Source organism: Aptenodytes patagonicus, chromosome W, assembly GCF_965638725.1.
Source record: "Aptenodytes patagonicus chromosome W, bAptPat1.pri.cur, whole genome shotgun sequence".
NCBI lineage: Eukaryota > Metazoa > Chordata > Aves > Sphenisciformes > Spheniscidae > Aptenodytes > Aptenodytes patagonicus.
Window position 1 is genome coordinate 24,178,639 of NC_134981.1, and position 16,028 is coordinate 24,194,666.

The 16,028-nt window shown below is 39.0% G+C and overlaps 1 protein-coding gene across 2 annotated transcripts in view; it reads left to right on the forward strand.

Annotated features, from left to right (window-relative positions):
* LOC143172013 (ras GTPase-activating protein 1-like) overlaps window positions 1-16,028 on the forward strand; it is a 93,103-nt gene that overhangs the window by 17,282 nt on the left and 59,793 nt on the right. For both annotated transcript variants that reach the window (XM_076361225.1, XM_076361226.1), the window contains 5 exons: window positions 4,273-4,408; window positions 5,363-5,433; window positions 12,362-12,479; window positions 13,518-13,549; window positions 15,303-15,355. In XM_076361225.1, coding sequence (XP_076217340.1) covers window positions 4,273-4,408; window positions 5,363-5,433; window positions 12,362-12,479; window positions 13,518-13,549; window positions 15,303-15,355 — 410 coding nt within the window. The remainder of the gene's footprint in view (window positions 1-4,272; window positions 4,409-5,362; window positions 5,434-12,361; window positions 12,480-13,517; window positions 13,550-15,302; window positions 15,356-16,028) is intronic.

The following is a 16,028-nucleotide window of genomic DNA, read 5'->3' on the forward strand; positions in this document are numbered from 1 at the left end:
ACTTTCTAAGAAAGGGATCCTTATCTTTTCAAATCTTAAAGAATCTTTCCTTCTTGGATCCATTAAATATGTGAGGAGATAACTATTCAGAGGAAACTAATTTGTTTGCTGATACTGTTCTTCATAGAACAGACATGCTTTTGGTTTCATTTGTTGACTGCAGAGTGTGTATGTTTTTGTTATTAGAAGGGCAGATGCCACACTCAAACATTTTTCAGCCTGGAGAATGGCAGTCTTGAAGTTATTTCAGCCAAATACAGGGATGTATCCCACTGGGTCCCACAGACTGGGAGTGTCACTTTCACCAAAGCTTGTTCTTTGCCAATTGCAGCCTTCCAAAAATGGGTGAAATTTCCATTGCTTAACAATCTCACTGATATTTTGCTTCCTAAAAGCGATATTTCTTTGGATTAAACTTTCCTTACATATTTCTGTTTGACTAAAATACCAGTATTTTGGGTGAAACTTCTCCAAATCCCTCCTCCCTGCCAAGTTGGATATGGGCATATGTTCATGCAGCATATGATTGACAGATAGTGTATGAGTCCATCAAAACTAAATTCTTTTTGGCTGAAGTAGTATGTTTTTTGGTGAGTTGCTGAGTGATATAAAATATTGGGAAGAAAAATCTTTATCTTTTCATCTTGTCCTTCAGAATTTTCTGTGATTACAGAAGTCTTTGTATTTACTAGCCCCGTGTGTTCTGAAGAAAGGTTTAATTTGAGCTTGATTTAATAATAAAATGTGAAACACTAAATTTCATTTAGAAGTCTAACGTCTGAATAATTTACCATGGATTTTATAAGGAATCTGGTAGAAAATATGCCAAGAGATCTAGTCTAGATCTTTAAAGTTATATTATTTTCTGACTCCCCTTGCAGCACTATATACTTAAAAACTTCAAATTTAATCTTTGAAGATTGATCTTAGTATACATTTTACACTCCTGTTTGGGAGAAATAATATAGTTTAAACAACTGACCTGAGAAGAGATATTTTTAAACCAGGAATGTATCAGAATACTAACCTGTTTAAAAAAAAAAAAAAAGCGTAAGAAACCAACTACAGATAAATAATATACTCATCTGAGTTTCTCAGCAGTTAAATTTGTTTTTTCCTTTTGTTTTTGAATTGTTCATGAGCTTTGTAAAGAAGTCAAATGCTAAGTAGAAAACTAAGTAGTGTCAGATGTTTAACCTTTTGTACTGTAATTTGTTTTGAAATATCTTTAAGATAACTTGTCTTCTGGAAACTGGAGAGAGAGGTAACATGATGTTAGATGTTAAGTTTTTTCTTTAAGTGAAATTTGATTAGTTGACTAATAGTTTCTCTCAATTTCTTGTATTTTACTGCATATTTTTACCTTCACTGATCAATGACATTATATATTCTTAGACTCCAGTTTGTGACAGTATATCATAAGACTTCCTCCTTTGGCAGAAGTGCTCACCAAGCCACTTTCAATCATTTATCAGCAGTCCTGGCTAACCAGGGAGGTCCCAATTGACTGGAGGTTAGCAAATGTGACGCCCATCTACAAGAAGGGCCGGAAGGAGGATCCGGGGAACTACAGGCCTGTCAGCCTGACCTTGGTGCCGGGGAAGGTTATGGAACAGATCATCTTGAGTGCCATCACGCGGCATGTACAGGACAACCAGGTGATCAGGCCCAGTCAGCATGGGTTTAGGAAAGGCAGGTCCTGCTTGACTAACCTGATCTCCTTCTATGACCAGGTGACCTGCCTAGTGGATGAGGGAAAGGCTGTGGATGTGGTCTACCTGGACTTCAGTAAAGCCTTTGACACCGTTTCCCACAGCATTCTCCTGGAGAAACTGGCTGCTCATGGCCTGCATGGGAGTACTCTTTGCTGGGTCAAAAACTGGCTGGACGGCCGGGCCCAGAGAGTTGTGGTGAATGGAGTTACATCCAGTTGGCGGCCGGTCATGAGCGGTGTTCCCCAGGGCTCAGTACTGGGGCCGGTCTTGTTCAATATCTTTATCAATGATCTGGATGAGGGGATCGAGTGCACCCTCAGTAAGTTTGCAGGCGACACCAAGTTGGGCGGGAGTGTTGATCTGCTCGAGGGTAGGAAGGCTCTGCAGAAGGACCTGGACAGGCTGGATCGATGGGCCGAGGCCAACTGTATGAGATTCAACAAGGCCAAGTGCCGGGTCCTGCACTTTGGCCACAACAACCCCATGCAGCGCTACAGGCTTGGGGAAGAGTGGCTGGAAAGCTGCCTGTCGGAAAAGGACCTGGGGGTGCTGGTTGACAGCCGGCTGAACATGAGCCGGCAGTGTGCCCAGGCGGCCAAGAAGGCCAATGGCATCCTGGCCTGTATCAGAAATAGTGTGGCCAGCAGGAGTAGGGAAGTGATCGTGCCCCTGTACTCGGCCCTGGTGAGGCCGCACCTCGACTACTGTGTTCAGTTTTGGGCCCCCTCACTACAAGAAGGACGTTGAGGTGCTGGAGCGTGTCCAGAGAAGGGCAACGAGGCTGGTGAGGGGTCTGGAGAACAAGTCTTAGGAGGAGCGGCTGAGGGAACTGGGGTTGTTTAGCCTGGAGAAGAGGAGGCTGAGGGGAGACCTCATCGCTCTCTACAACTACCTGAAAGGAGGTTGTAGCGAGGTGGGTGTCGGTCTCTTCTCCCAAGTAACTAGCGATAGGACGAGAGGAAATGGCCTCAAGTTGCACCAGGGGAGGTTTAGATTGGACGTGAGGAAAAATGTCTTTACTGAAAGAGTGGTTAAACATTGGAAGAGGCTGCCCAGGGAAGTGGTTGAGTCACCGTCCCTGGAGGTATTTAAAAGACGTGTAGATGTGGCGCTTAGGGACATGGTTTAGTGGTGGACTTGGCAGTGCTAGGTTAACGGTTGGACTTGATGATCTTAAAGGTCTTTTCCAACCTAAGTGATTCTGTGATCCTAAAAATGATTGTTTTGACACTCTGCAACAAGAGTTCTGGTGGGAAGTATGATGTTTTTCCCATTTACTACATAATTTATTGGAAAGTAGCATTTTGCAGGTTTCATAAAACTGTTGATTTCACAATTTTTACCAAAAATTTATAGTCTTTAAGTAGATCAAATATCTTGTTCACTTTTTTTTTTCTTATGCATAACTAAAGGAATAATTCAATCCCTCTGTCAGTATTGTCTCCTTTCTCCAAGTTGCTTTTCCAGATAGCTCTTCACATTTTTAAAGAAGTGTTACTACTCAGGACTGCTTTCCAACTTCTGTGTTGCTGGAAAAATTCTGGTGCTCTTGATGCCATCAATTTACATAACTGACTGTTTCTTTGGATTGTCTGGTCAAAAATACTGTTTCAACTTATGTACTTTCTTTTCCTTGTACAAATGACTCTTGTGTAATACAAATGTTTTAAAAACCGTTAACTCTTACTTAAATCAATTATTTCTGACTGTTTTTAGAACTTGTATTGCATAGCAACATGAACAGACGTGGTATTTTTCATTTTTTTTTTTTGGTATGACAAGTGCATTCACAAAGCTGAGTACGAAAATACGCACCCCCACCACCCCACAAAAAAGAAAAACAACATACTCCCCCCCATAAGTTAGCAAGTAAGATGAGCAATCTTATAAGAATTTTTTTTGTGTTAAACTACTGAAATGTTTTTTAAGCATTTTTCCTACTTATTAGCAGGCTTTTAAATTGAGTACATTATTGTTACAAAGTTATTTCTCTTTTTTTTTTTTTAGCATGGATACTAGATTAACTGTAGAAAAGTGACTAATTTTTGAAGGTATTTCAGTATTCTGCACTGTATAATTAAGTGCAGTTATTTGTTACCAAAATATATTGATACTTTGCCAAATTTATACAGGCTTATCATATAAGCTGTATGTCCTGCATGATAGAAGTATTAATGCTGTTACCTCTACTAATGTAGTATGTCATTTGTCCAGGATTACATTTTTGTGTTTAATTTTGTTTAGTTCTAGCAAATCTGCTTACTTTTTTGTAAATCTGCATCTTCTTTACAGTCTTCAAATATTTTTATGTCGTGATGTTTATCAGTAATTGCTGATGAGATATTCATTAGTTAAGGAAAGGGGTGTGTGCGTGTGTATATGAGAGAGTGAGTTTGTAATATTGCATTTTGTTGAACGTAGACAGCCTGCTTTAAAAACTCAATGTTATCCTAACTTCCTTTTAAAAAAAAAAAAAATCACAAAACCAACAAAAAACACCCCAATGATTTGTAGCAAAAGATTTTATTCTGTCAAGCTTCCTTTTCTTTATTAACAGGATTATTGCCATGTGTGGAGACTATTACATTGGTGGACGTCGCTTTGCTTCACTCTCAGACCTTATTGGTTATTACAGTCATGTGTCTTGTTTGCTGAAGGGGGAAAAACTGTTCTTTCCAGTAGCACCTCCAGAGGCAAGTAGTAAAATTTTTAAATGTCATTTACTTAAATATTAATATCATTAATCTTGCATTCGATATTCATAGTTTTCTATGGAAAAAAAAAAAGCATTGTAGACAACTTCCCCTAGTTCTAGAGCTGTCTCAGCATATGGTGAAGTATAAGGAATATATAAACATGTTCTTACTGATAGAAAGTAATGATAAAAAATTGTTTTTTAATTAAAATCTCTAATGAGAAAGCTAGATATCAGGTATTGCAGTTATCTCCAAATGTAGTAATAACATTCTTTTTCATCTCAGTTTACAAACAAAATGTGTGGTTCTTGGCTAGGAAAGAGCACCATTGTAATGTAGTTAGTCTCTAGGGTTTTACGCTAACTTAATAAAGTATTTCAAAATAATATTACTATTTTGTAGCAAAGAATTCAAAATACGTATCCTGGAAATAACTGAAGTTCCTGAAAGCTGGGTATCTTTCAAGTGACTACCCTTAAGACAATATTAGTAATTAAAAAAAAAAACCCAACAAACCCAACCCAAACAAAACAGCCCCCTGCCAAAACACCTGCAGACTGCCCTGTGCCCGCCCACCCCCCCCCCCCCCCCCCCCCCCCGAATAAAGATGCTTCTGAATGTTAAACTTTCATAAATTTCCACTAAGTGGAAGAAAGTTCTAAAGTACTCTTTCATGGGAATTACGTTATTGGTAATTTGATTTTTTGGAGATAATGTGACAGATAACGTTACAAGGCTAGAAACAAAATGAGAGCTTTTGTAGATAACTTTAGGAATTAAGTATTTCCACCTCTTACTATTTTTGACCCTTTGAAAACTTAAAACTAGCAAAGGGATACAAATTACTATTACCAGTCTTTTGCCTCAGAATAGCATAATGTTGGGGAGAGGAAGTCTATACTAGAATGAAAGGGAAAATTAATATCTTTGCACTCTTCTCTTAAATTGTAGCCTGTGGAGGATAGAAGGAGAGTTCGAGCAATTCTACCCTACACCAAAGTGCCAGAAACTGATGAAATAAGGTATGTTTTAATAATAGGTAGAAGCAGTTGTGAAATTCTTGGAGTATTTATAAATACTAATGATTTCAGCATATGTTCATTATGCAAATACTTTCCAATTGCATCTTACCTTTAACCTCCCAGAGCGTTAAGTCTACAATGCCTTTTTTTTTTCTTTTTTTGTCTTGTGTTTTGTCATCTCTCTCCTTGTCTTCCCCCCCCCCCCCCGATATATCAATAACATTTTTATTCTGGGTATACTGTTTGGATTAATTGTAAGGGGAATTACATTTAATTGCTAGAACTATGAAACTTAGTTTAGAAGTAGAACATTACTAATTTCAAAGGCTTACCCACTTTGAGAAAAATGTAAGTTTGTGTATGAAGGAATTCTGTGCGAAAATGTCTCGTGTGAGGGTTTGAAATAAATTGGCTTCAAACTTGCCTGCAGAAGTAGCTAGTAACAGATAAATAGTTCAAACCAAACCAATCTTGACCACTAGAAGGAGAATGTGAGAATTGACTCTGATAAAATTAAGAACAGTATTTTTAGTGTCTTCCTTGAAATAAGGAAAAGGAGAGACGGCCAAAAAACCTTGCCTTTAACGTTCTAGCACTCGTTTTGTTTCCTGTGCTTAAAAACTCTGTCCTTAAAATGGAGCAAGAATGATTCCCTTTCCTTCTCCCTCTCCCCTCTTTTGGAAAGAGTTTATATTGAACAAAAGATGCTTTTAAATGTGTAATCTTAATATTTTAAAAAATTATTGAATTGCCTCTCTGGATGCCAGGTGCCCACCAAGCTGCTCTATCGCTCCCCCTCCTCAACTAGACAGGGGGAGAGAAAATATAACGAAAGGCTTGTGGGTCGAGATAAGGACAGGGAGATCACTCAGCAATTACTGTCATGGGCAAAACAGACTCGACTTGGGGAAATTAATTTAATTTATTGCAAATTAATACCAGAGTAGGGTAATGAGAAATAAAAACAAATCTTAAAACACCTTCCCCCCACCCCTCCCTTCTTCCTGGGCTCAACTTCACTCCTGGCTTCTCTACCTCCTCCCACTGAGCAGTGCAGGGGGATGAGGAATGGGGGTTGCGGTCAGTTCATCACACATTGTCTCTGCCACTCCTTCCTCCTCACGCTCTTCCCCTGCTCCAGTGTGGGGTCCCTCCCACAGGAGACAGTCCTTCATGAACTTCTCCAATGTGGGTCCTTCCCACGGGCTGCAGTTCTTCATGAACTGCTCCAGCATGGGTCCTTTCCACTGGGTGCAGTCCTTCAGGAACGAACTGCTCCAGCGTGGGTCCCCCGTGGGGCCACAGGTCCTGCCAGAAAACCTGCTCCAGCATGGGGTCACAGGTCCTGCCAGGAGCCTGCTCCGGCACAGGCTTCCCACAGGATCACAGCCTCCTTCGGGCGCATCTACCTGCTCCAGCGTGGGGTCCTCCACGGGCTGCAGGTGGATATCTGCTCCACCATGGACCTCCATGGGCTGCACCACGGGCTGCAGGGGAATCTTTGCTCCGGCACCGGGAGTACCTCTTCCTTTTCCTCCTTCACTGACCTTGGTGTCTGCAGAGTTTTTTTCCCTCACATATTCTCACTCGTCTCTCTTCCGGCTGCTGTTGTGCAGCAGTTTTTTTCCCCTTAAATATGTTATCACAGAGGCACTACCACTGTCGCTGATTGGCTCAGCCACCCCTGCAGCCCCTTCCCCCCCACTACCAAAACCTTGCCCGTAAACCCAATACACTCTCATACTTTTTTTTTTCTGTGAACTGCTATTCATTTCCTTTCTAACGTTGATCTATCAAGAAAATCTAGGTATGGTCTTTACTCCCCACTTTTCTTGCATTTTTCACAATATATGTTATGTGGAAAGGATGCAAAACCAGCAGTCCTATATCTAATAGAAGAACATATGCTAGTTGCTTGGAAGTAATACTGCTTTCTTGAGATGTCAATTTTTTTCCAGATAAAAAAAAAAAGGAAGATTTGGAAGAGGTTTGTAGTGATTTCTAATGAGACCGTCTTGGTTTCACAAGTTGATAGAACATGTTGGTTGAATTGGGAATTGGGTTCTTGATAGGACTATTAGCCTAAAATTATAGAGAAAGGTATATGACAGCTTTATATCCTCATTGGGGTGGAAATTTATCCCAAGGTTGTGTGTCCAGTCCATTCTGACCTCTTTAAAAAGCACTGTGAGGATATTCATCTTTGAGAAGACCACCTTCTAAGCATACAAGAAGGTAGTAAGACAGGAGGGAACTCCCTAATTGTGTATTGCAAGTAGGGCTTCTTTCTATTCTCATGCATAGTAGGATCCATCAAGTTCAGTAAATGCTTAATTGCACCTACCAACTTAAGAGGAAAAAGCATTTAATTACTCTGCTATGGTAACAAGAATTGCAGGAAATTATACCTTTTCTCCCTCTTTTAGGATGCAGCTGAAATGTAAAGTTCTGTATGTCTGGCTAGGCTTCCGAGATCTGCATGGTAAAATAGTTCTGTTCATAGCAAAGCTGGGACAAAGTACTCTGTTTTAGGTCAAATTAATGTACTATACTCTTGTACTGTAATGTACTCTTGAAGATTTTATGTATTTCAGGGAATCTTGACTTAATTCTAATGTTAAAATTAATATTTAGAAAACTTGAAGTATTTCAGGGTTAATTTCAACCAGTCTTCCATGCAATAACTTAGTGTGAACTTATTTGTAATAGAACTGATATAGAATGGCCTTACTGTTTATTGTCCATTGTTAAGATTTAGGTTCATTAGTAGCTGAATTAATTCTAGGTATTTTCATTAGGCTTTTTTATTCTTGCTGTTTGCTTTGTGCTCAAGTTAATGCATTTTCTGTTACCCTCTCTCGCAGATGAATTAAGAGAAGTCATCATTGTGGGGTTAACTAAAAGGGTTTTATTAATGATTAAACAATGATCAAATGGTAATTAATAGATGATTGAATGAAAATCATATGGTGATTAAGCAATAATTGAATGGTGATTTAACAGTGATTTGACAATGTTTTAAATGATGATTTAAATGATATTTAAATGGTGATTAGACAATGATTTAGACAGTGGTCAAACACTCTACTTACTGTACTTGTAATAATTAAGCTATAGCTGGATATATAAGTGTTGCTAGCATACAATATACACTTAGGCCTAATGTAAAATGTTGTGTACTTTGTTATAGATATCGGATGCTGGGTGAGGGATCTTGTAACCTTGAGAGGCATCCCTTCTCGAGGGGGAGATCACTGCCATGCAGCCTGCTGCCATACAGGAGAGCTCAATGGGCTTGGGGGTGGGGGGGTGGGGGGACACTACAAATATTTATAGTGTAAAGTGATTGACTCCTAGTCAAACCCCCTTTTGGTGTATGTGCAGCTGTAGCAGTTTTAGTTTTGTCTAGTCCCAGCTTGGGCTGGTACTGTTAGCTCCTGATAAGACATGGCCTAGATTCCTTAGTCCCTGAGAAGATATGGCCTAGCACAATTCTCAGGGTTTGCACAGCAGGGCTGATTTCAATCAGGCCTACTTGTCAGTAATGCCTGAACCAAAGTACTGTTCACTCAGAGTGGGTGCATCTGTTACACCCTCTCGAATGAGAGACATTTCGTAGAAAATTGCTATCTAATTTTGGATTGAACTAGTAGTTGATGAGCTTCAGTACCTCATAGCTATTGCCTGTATCCCTGATGCATCATCTGACTTGATTGAGAAGTCCCCCTGTGCTCCAGTGAAAGGTTTTCATATGACCTGATGTCATGGTTTAACCCTGGCCAGCAACTAAGCGCCAACAGACACTAGAGCAGTAATTTTCCTGGATGGATGCCTTTTGGCTGTTGTTTTTCCTTGCAGTTCCTGTACTTGAGCTTCTAGTTTCCAGGTAGGTTCATCATCCCACTTCCTCATGTTCTCCCCCGGTCACGCAGATAGAACCACAGGGTGGCATGTGGTGTGCGCCACTGGTAACCCTCTCCCCTGAACACAAAAAGGCTGACTCTTAATAGCCAAGACATGGTCGGTATGGGTAGGAAGGAAGACTTATCCTTCTTTAACTGATGGGACAATTGTTGGGACAGTTTCTCCACAGCCGAGACGCAGGCCTGTAGGGAGGAAGCGAGATTCTCTTTGAATTCTCGGAGTTGGCTGGCCAATCCATCCACAGTTGGTGCCTCCATTTCTGTCTAGCTCGTTATCTCCAGGGTGTTGGCATATGACGTCGGTGCACTTTGTACAAACTTTTGCCACATGGATCGCGTGCACCAGATTTCATCCGAGTTCTTGGATACCTGGTTGTCATCCAGGTTGCTATAGATATAGATCACCTCCACCTCGGCTAATTCCCTCAGATACTGGATACCTCCCTCAATGGTGGTCCACTTGCTTCAGGAATTTGCAAGATCTCCCTTGAAGGGATACCTTGCCTTCACACTCGACAGGAGTCGCCTCCAGAGGCTGAGGACTGCTTCCCCTTTTCCAATCCCTTTGTCAGTGGCCTTATCCCTAGCGAGGGATCCCAGCTGCCGGGCTTCCTTACCCTCTAATTCCTGACTGTTGGCCCCAATATCCCAGCATTGGAGTAACCAGCTGAGAATTTGCTTGCCTCGTTGACAGCTTCGCATATCTCACAGCTCACTTAGAAACCACCCAATCCCTATCCCTGTCTCATTTATGATTTTGGTCTCTTCCTCCTCCTGTTCTTGTGACTGCTCTGCTGCAGAAGGGGCTGCCTCTTCTGATTCTCTCTCCTGCTCCCTCTTAGGAGAAGCTTCTTCATCCCTTACTAAAGGAGTTGACTTCTGCTTCAATTGTTTCTTTTTAATTATAGAGGCGACTGATATAGTTGAGGGCTGGATCTCTGGTTTAGCCATAGTGTCTGTTGGTATGTTTTCACATCCAGAGACCCTCTCTTCTCCTTGAGGGTGCTGAATAGTACTGAGCAGTGTTCGGGAGGTGCAGGCCAGGCCCCAGCACAGCACAATAAGTTGTGCCTCTTTGGAATAGCCAGGGCATATTTTTTTTCAAACTTTCTGTCACTTCATCAGGATCCTGCAGTTGTTCAGGAGTGAAGTTCCAGACCATTGGAGGTGAGAAGTTCACTAGATACCTGCCCATATTCTCCCACATGCCTTGCCACCCATAACCACACTGCCATGGGGCCTGGGTGATATTCCTAAATAGTTGGTTAACCTTGGAAAAAGCCAAAACAATGTTCTGAAGAAATACCAATAGGAGTATTTTGGTTATCCAAGTTTGTTCAAGATACTGGAGAGTTATTGTAACGAGAGAGAAAACATCACAGAAGAAAGTGGTGAAGGTGCCATTCTGTATTTCCTCCACCAAAAACCTCTCAGAGGAAAAAGTGTAATTGTTAATTGTCTCCATGAGATGTTACCCAAAGTACAGTAATGGCTTCAGTACAGAGCCCAAATACCAGATTAAGCTCAAGGCCAGTGTTTCAATAACACATCTCCCAGTCAAAACATCACTAAGCGCTACAGAGCACAGCAAACTGCAAAAGTCAAAACCAGTCTTTAACATGTACAGCAAACAAGGGAGCATGGTACAGATCAGATAAACTAATGTTGAGAAGAGATGAATCAATATCGTGACCAGCAACTGTTAACAGATAAAATAATTATAAATTCCTTCTAATATGCTCTGGTCAAATCTGTTGTTATCTCAAACCCTTCGAGCCCCATGTTGGGTGCCAAAAAGGACTGTTGTGGTTTAACCCCAGCTGGCAGCTAAGCACCACACAGCTGCTGACTCACTACCCCCCGGTGGGATGGGGGAAGAATTGGAAGGGTAAAAATGAGAAAGAAACTCATGGATTGAGATAAAGACAGTTTAATAATTAGAAAGAAATTAAGAGAAAAAAAAAAAAAACCAAAAACCACCACCAACCACCACCAACAGAGAGAGGAAAATAAAATCCAAGGAAGACAAGTGATGCAAATGAAAACAATTGCTCACCACCAACTAACTGATGCCCAGCCAGTCCCTGAGCAGTGTCCCCCCCCGCCAACCTCCACCTCCAGTTTTATTGCTGAACACAATGTCATATGGTATGGAATATCCCTTTGGTCAGTTGGGGTCAGCTGTCCCAACTGTGTCCCCTCCCAACTTCTTGGGCACCTCCAACCTACTCGCTGGCAGGGCAGTGTGAGGAGCAGGAAAGGCCTTGACGCTCTGTGAGCACTGTTCAGCAGTAACTAAAACATCAGTGTGTTATCAATACTATTTTCAGCATAAATCCAAAACATAGCCCCATACAAACTACTATGAAGAAATTTAACTCTATCCCAGCCAAAACCAGTGCACCTGAGTTTGGGATTACACTTAAGGAATAATTTATACTAACCTTCCAGTAATGAAACTCGCTTGGACATTTTAATGCTTTGTATTTATGCTCTTATTGTAGCTAACTGCATGTCTTTTCGAGGAACTATTCTGTATCTTCTTTTTAGCACTTATCTTCATATGCCAAGACCTAAATAGTAGATATTCCACAGGCTTTATTACACAAAATTAGGTTTTGATAAAAGTATTATTTTCTTAGACTATTAAGGGAATCTTTGATTGTTTTTACTTGTGTTTAGTATTTGATCCCTCTTGATAAAAGAAGAATGTTACTATCTTTTAATGTTGTTGTGGTGTGTTTTGTTTTATGCGTCCTTTGCACACTTTAAAGTATCTATTAGATTCTAAATGTAAATCAAAGAAAGATAAATATTCACTTATCATAGCTACTTAAACTATGTGAAAAATGCACATGGTGTGCTTGGGATACCAATAAATGTATCTTTCACGATCAGATTTCCTCAAATATTTTGCTGAAACTATGCTCAAGAATTCATTGTGTTCATTAAACTTTATATTATGATTGTACTTCTAACATAAATCTTACTGTAACTCTCTTCAGTTTCCTTAAAGGAGACATGTTTATTGTCCATAATGAATTGGAAGATGGCTGGATGTGGGTTACAAACCTACGGACAGATGAACAAGGTCTTATTGTGGAAGACCTGGTAGAAGAAGTGGTAAGTAATTTTATATTCAGATCTGTTGCAGAACTGAGATTTGATTATTTTTTTAATTAATTTTGTGTGTGTGTAAGTTAACATTGAAATAAACCCAAACTAGCAGCTTTTAACTGCCTGACTTTATGTACTTTTCTAAACCTTCCTGCAGTAATTGAATCTGCCAGTTTTTAAATAGTGTAACAAACATTTAAGTCTAATTCAATATCCAAACAAAGTACTTATTCACATTATCCAAACAAGTTCAGGTGCAAATGAATGATACTGTGAACTTATTAGGCAGTTCCTAAACTCATCAGTCCTGATGAAGAACTTGCTAGTAATTCAATTGCATTCTTTTTTTTTTTTTGTTTGCTATGAAACATTCATAAATGTGTAGACTGAAATTTTGTACTGTGGTATGTCTTTTTTAAGGGCCAAGCGTGGGTTAAAAAGTATATCGATGAGTTAATTATACCTAGAAGGGCTTATGCTAAGTCAGGAAGCTAACCAGGTGACCTAAAGATAATTGAATTACTGCAGGAGAAGAGATGATTTAATGGACAAAAACACCCACCCCACCCTTCCACGTGCTTTTTTTTTTTTTTTTTAAAGAAGTTCACCATTGCTTTGGAGTCCTGATGATCTTTGCTTTGCAACATATATATTTTGCTATTAGTAGAGTTTGCCTCACCTGTTTCTTCTTACATCTATATCAGGATGTGAATGGCTAAATTGAAATGGCAGTGTTAGAGTATCTAACTATAGATTTCTACATTAGTGGTTGAAGTTCAGGAAAGTTGAGATTTAAGTTACCATATGTAAAGAAGGACTTGAAGAGTGACAGAAACAATCTTTTGAAATGATGCGTTATGGCTGATTTTTCCACTTAGTGAATGAAGTTGAAAACCTCTTTACATGAACTAGTCATCTAGTTCAAAAATGTGTTGGACTTCTTAGTGCTGTTTATTTCTACAGAAGGTCTTAACCTATGAAGTTTACTTTTCTAAACTCAAGCATACTGTTGTCATGCACTTAATATGTTAATTCTCCTATTAGGGAAGAGAAGAAGATCCACATGAAGGCAAAATGTAAGGATTTTTGTTTTGTTATTAAAAGCAAATCATAAAATAACTGTAAACTTTAGTGATGAGATTGGGAAGGTGAACCAAAGCTGTGTGTACTTGTTTTTTGATCTTAAAACTTTTCTTCTATACTAGCTTTTGAAGATGCATAGGTAATTGACATGAAGTTTTGTATTAGTTATGCCTAATGTTAATGGGTTTTGCAGTGATAAAATCTTGGATGAGTCTCTGTGTGATCACTTTACCCAGAATATGTACAATATGGTTTTTTCTGATTTGTGGTTTTTTTTTTTTATACACATATAGTTTGCCGTAAAGGTAACCCTTTTTCAGGTCTGCTCAACTCTAAATGCAGGAGAGGGAACAAAGTATCATTAGAGGAATGATAGTGTAATAGTAACACTTTCTCTATGTTAGCCTCATGTGCTAACACTTAAAGCGAAAACCAGGAGACTATAGAATAATCTGTTTGCAGTGAATTCCAACTTGTTAAATGCTTTAAAAAAACAAAACCTAATACAATTAACAATGAATTGATATTATGGGGAACTGTTGGTTGTTATATTATTTTCAGTAGTAAAGATGAGTAGCAAATGAAAGTTACAGAAAACTTCTAGTAGCTGGATAACTTCAGCTGTCCTCCATTTGCTTGCTATAATTGCAGCTGCTGCTTCCTGTATTTATTGCCCAGTTTGCAGTCTCCAAAGGACTGATGATTGAAGAAGGCATTTCTTGGTTGTTTTTTTTTCTTTTTTTTAATAGGGGAAAGAAAATAATTGGTGTGTGGCTTCAGTTTACTGGTCCCCGATGTTCTGCTAGTCAGGTTGGCATAGCAGCATAACAGTAGTAGGGATGCCTTCAAATACAGGAACTTTTTTTTTTTTAACAAAGTAGTTTGTAGCAGATTCTTAGAGCTTTGACACTGTCAGTCCAGTTACTTGTGCTGCTCAGAGGATTCCAGGGGAGGCAGGGATTTCTGCAAATATTCCAATAGCCAGAGATTGTCCTATAAAGGTAATATAGAAAGCAAGTTAGAGGCTTTCTTTTACACACTTAAACACACGTGCGCGCGCACTCTGCAATGAAAGGCCATATTTCTAGCTTTCCTTTAAAGGACAGGATGAGATCTTAAGATGTAGCATGTGGTGTGCCACATGTAAACTGAATAGCCATGCAATGTCAAGCTGTTTCCTGTAATCATAGGTATCAGGTTGAGACTGGACAGATTGCTGTATTTTTTAGGATGATGCTCTGACACAAGACTGTGGAAGATGCAAGGTGTGAGATTAAAGCAATTCATATTCAATAGTCTAACAAAGCTAGGTTTTATTTCCTCAGCTTCTAGCAAAATTTAATTTTAGTTATTCTGTACAATATTTAACTTTCATTAATCTCTTTGGGCTTTGCATTTCACGCTCCAAATAAATTGCTATCTGAGACTGACTTCAAATATGCCTGTCAAATTATCTAGCATTTAAATAATGCCTTTTCGTCTCTAAACACACTTGGATTTGAACATCTACTTCGTGTTGGACACTTGTATTGAAATGAATTTATTTATATAGCTGTAGATATTTATTTTTCATTCTTTTAGTAGAAAAACAGAATCGCTGAGTAACATAACGGTTGCTTATATAATCTATATGTACTAAATTTTTAAAATAAAGATTAATACATAGGTGCCAGAGTCTTAGATGTCACAACAACTAAAAAAGAGAGCTGATAGTCTTGCTTTCTAATTTTTCTCTTCATCTTTAAGATGGTTCCATGGGAAGATCTCCAAACAAGAGGCTTACAATTTGCTGATGACAGGTACTTGTATTTCAGATGGAAATACAGTGGTAGTGGAATGACACAAAGTAATCCTGTTTATAACAGACTGCAGCAAAACCTGTTTTTTCTGTATGAACATATGAGCATCAGACCTGTGGTTGCTACTACACTGGAAAAAAACCCTCATGGCTGAGCATTGAGTATTTTTTTTAATGTTCTCAAGTACAGTTACTTTCATAATTCTAATTGAAATAGTTAAATATCTTTTTATTTTTGTAGTATATATAAATAAAAAAATATCTTGGGCTTCATCAAAATGCTGAGGAGAAAATACTGTTACGTACTTATGGGAGAATGTATTATAAACTTTTTTTTAGTCCCCTCAGAGGAAATAATTTTTAAAATAAAAACATGAAGATTTCTGACTTATACTGTCAAATAATGTACTTTAAAGATTTTTGTTCTCATATTTAGTTTTTTTGAAAACATTGTCAAACCTCCCACACGCACACCATATGCTCTTGTAAAGAGGTGGCAAAAGTGGGGATAGGTTGTCAGCTACAGCCAAATGATTTTGCATTAACTTTGGTAGTTTAGTACTATTTCATCCCACTTGGGTGAAGAACGGGGATTGCTGTTGGAACTTACATCAGACTTTCTCCTTGAAGTGTGCAATTCTTGCTAATTTGTACAGAAAGAACTTTGATAAGAG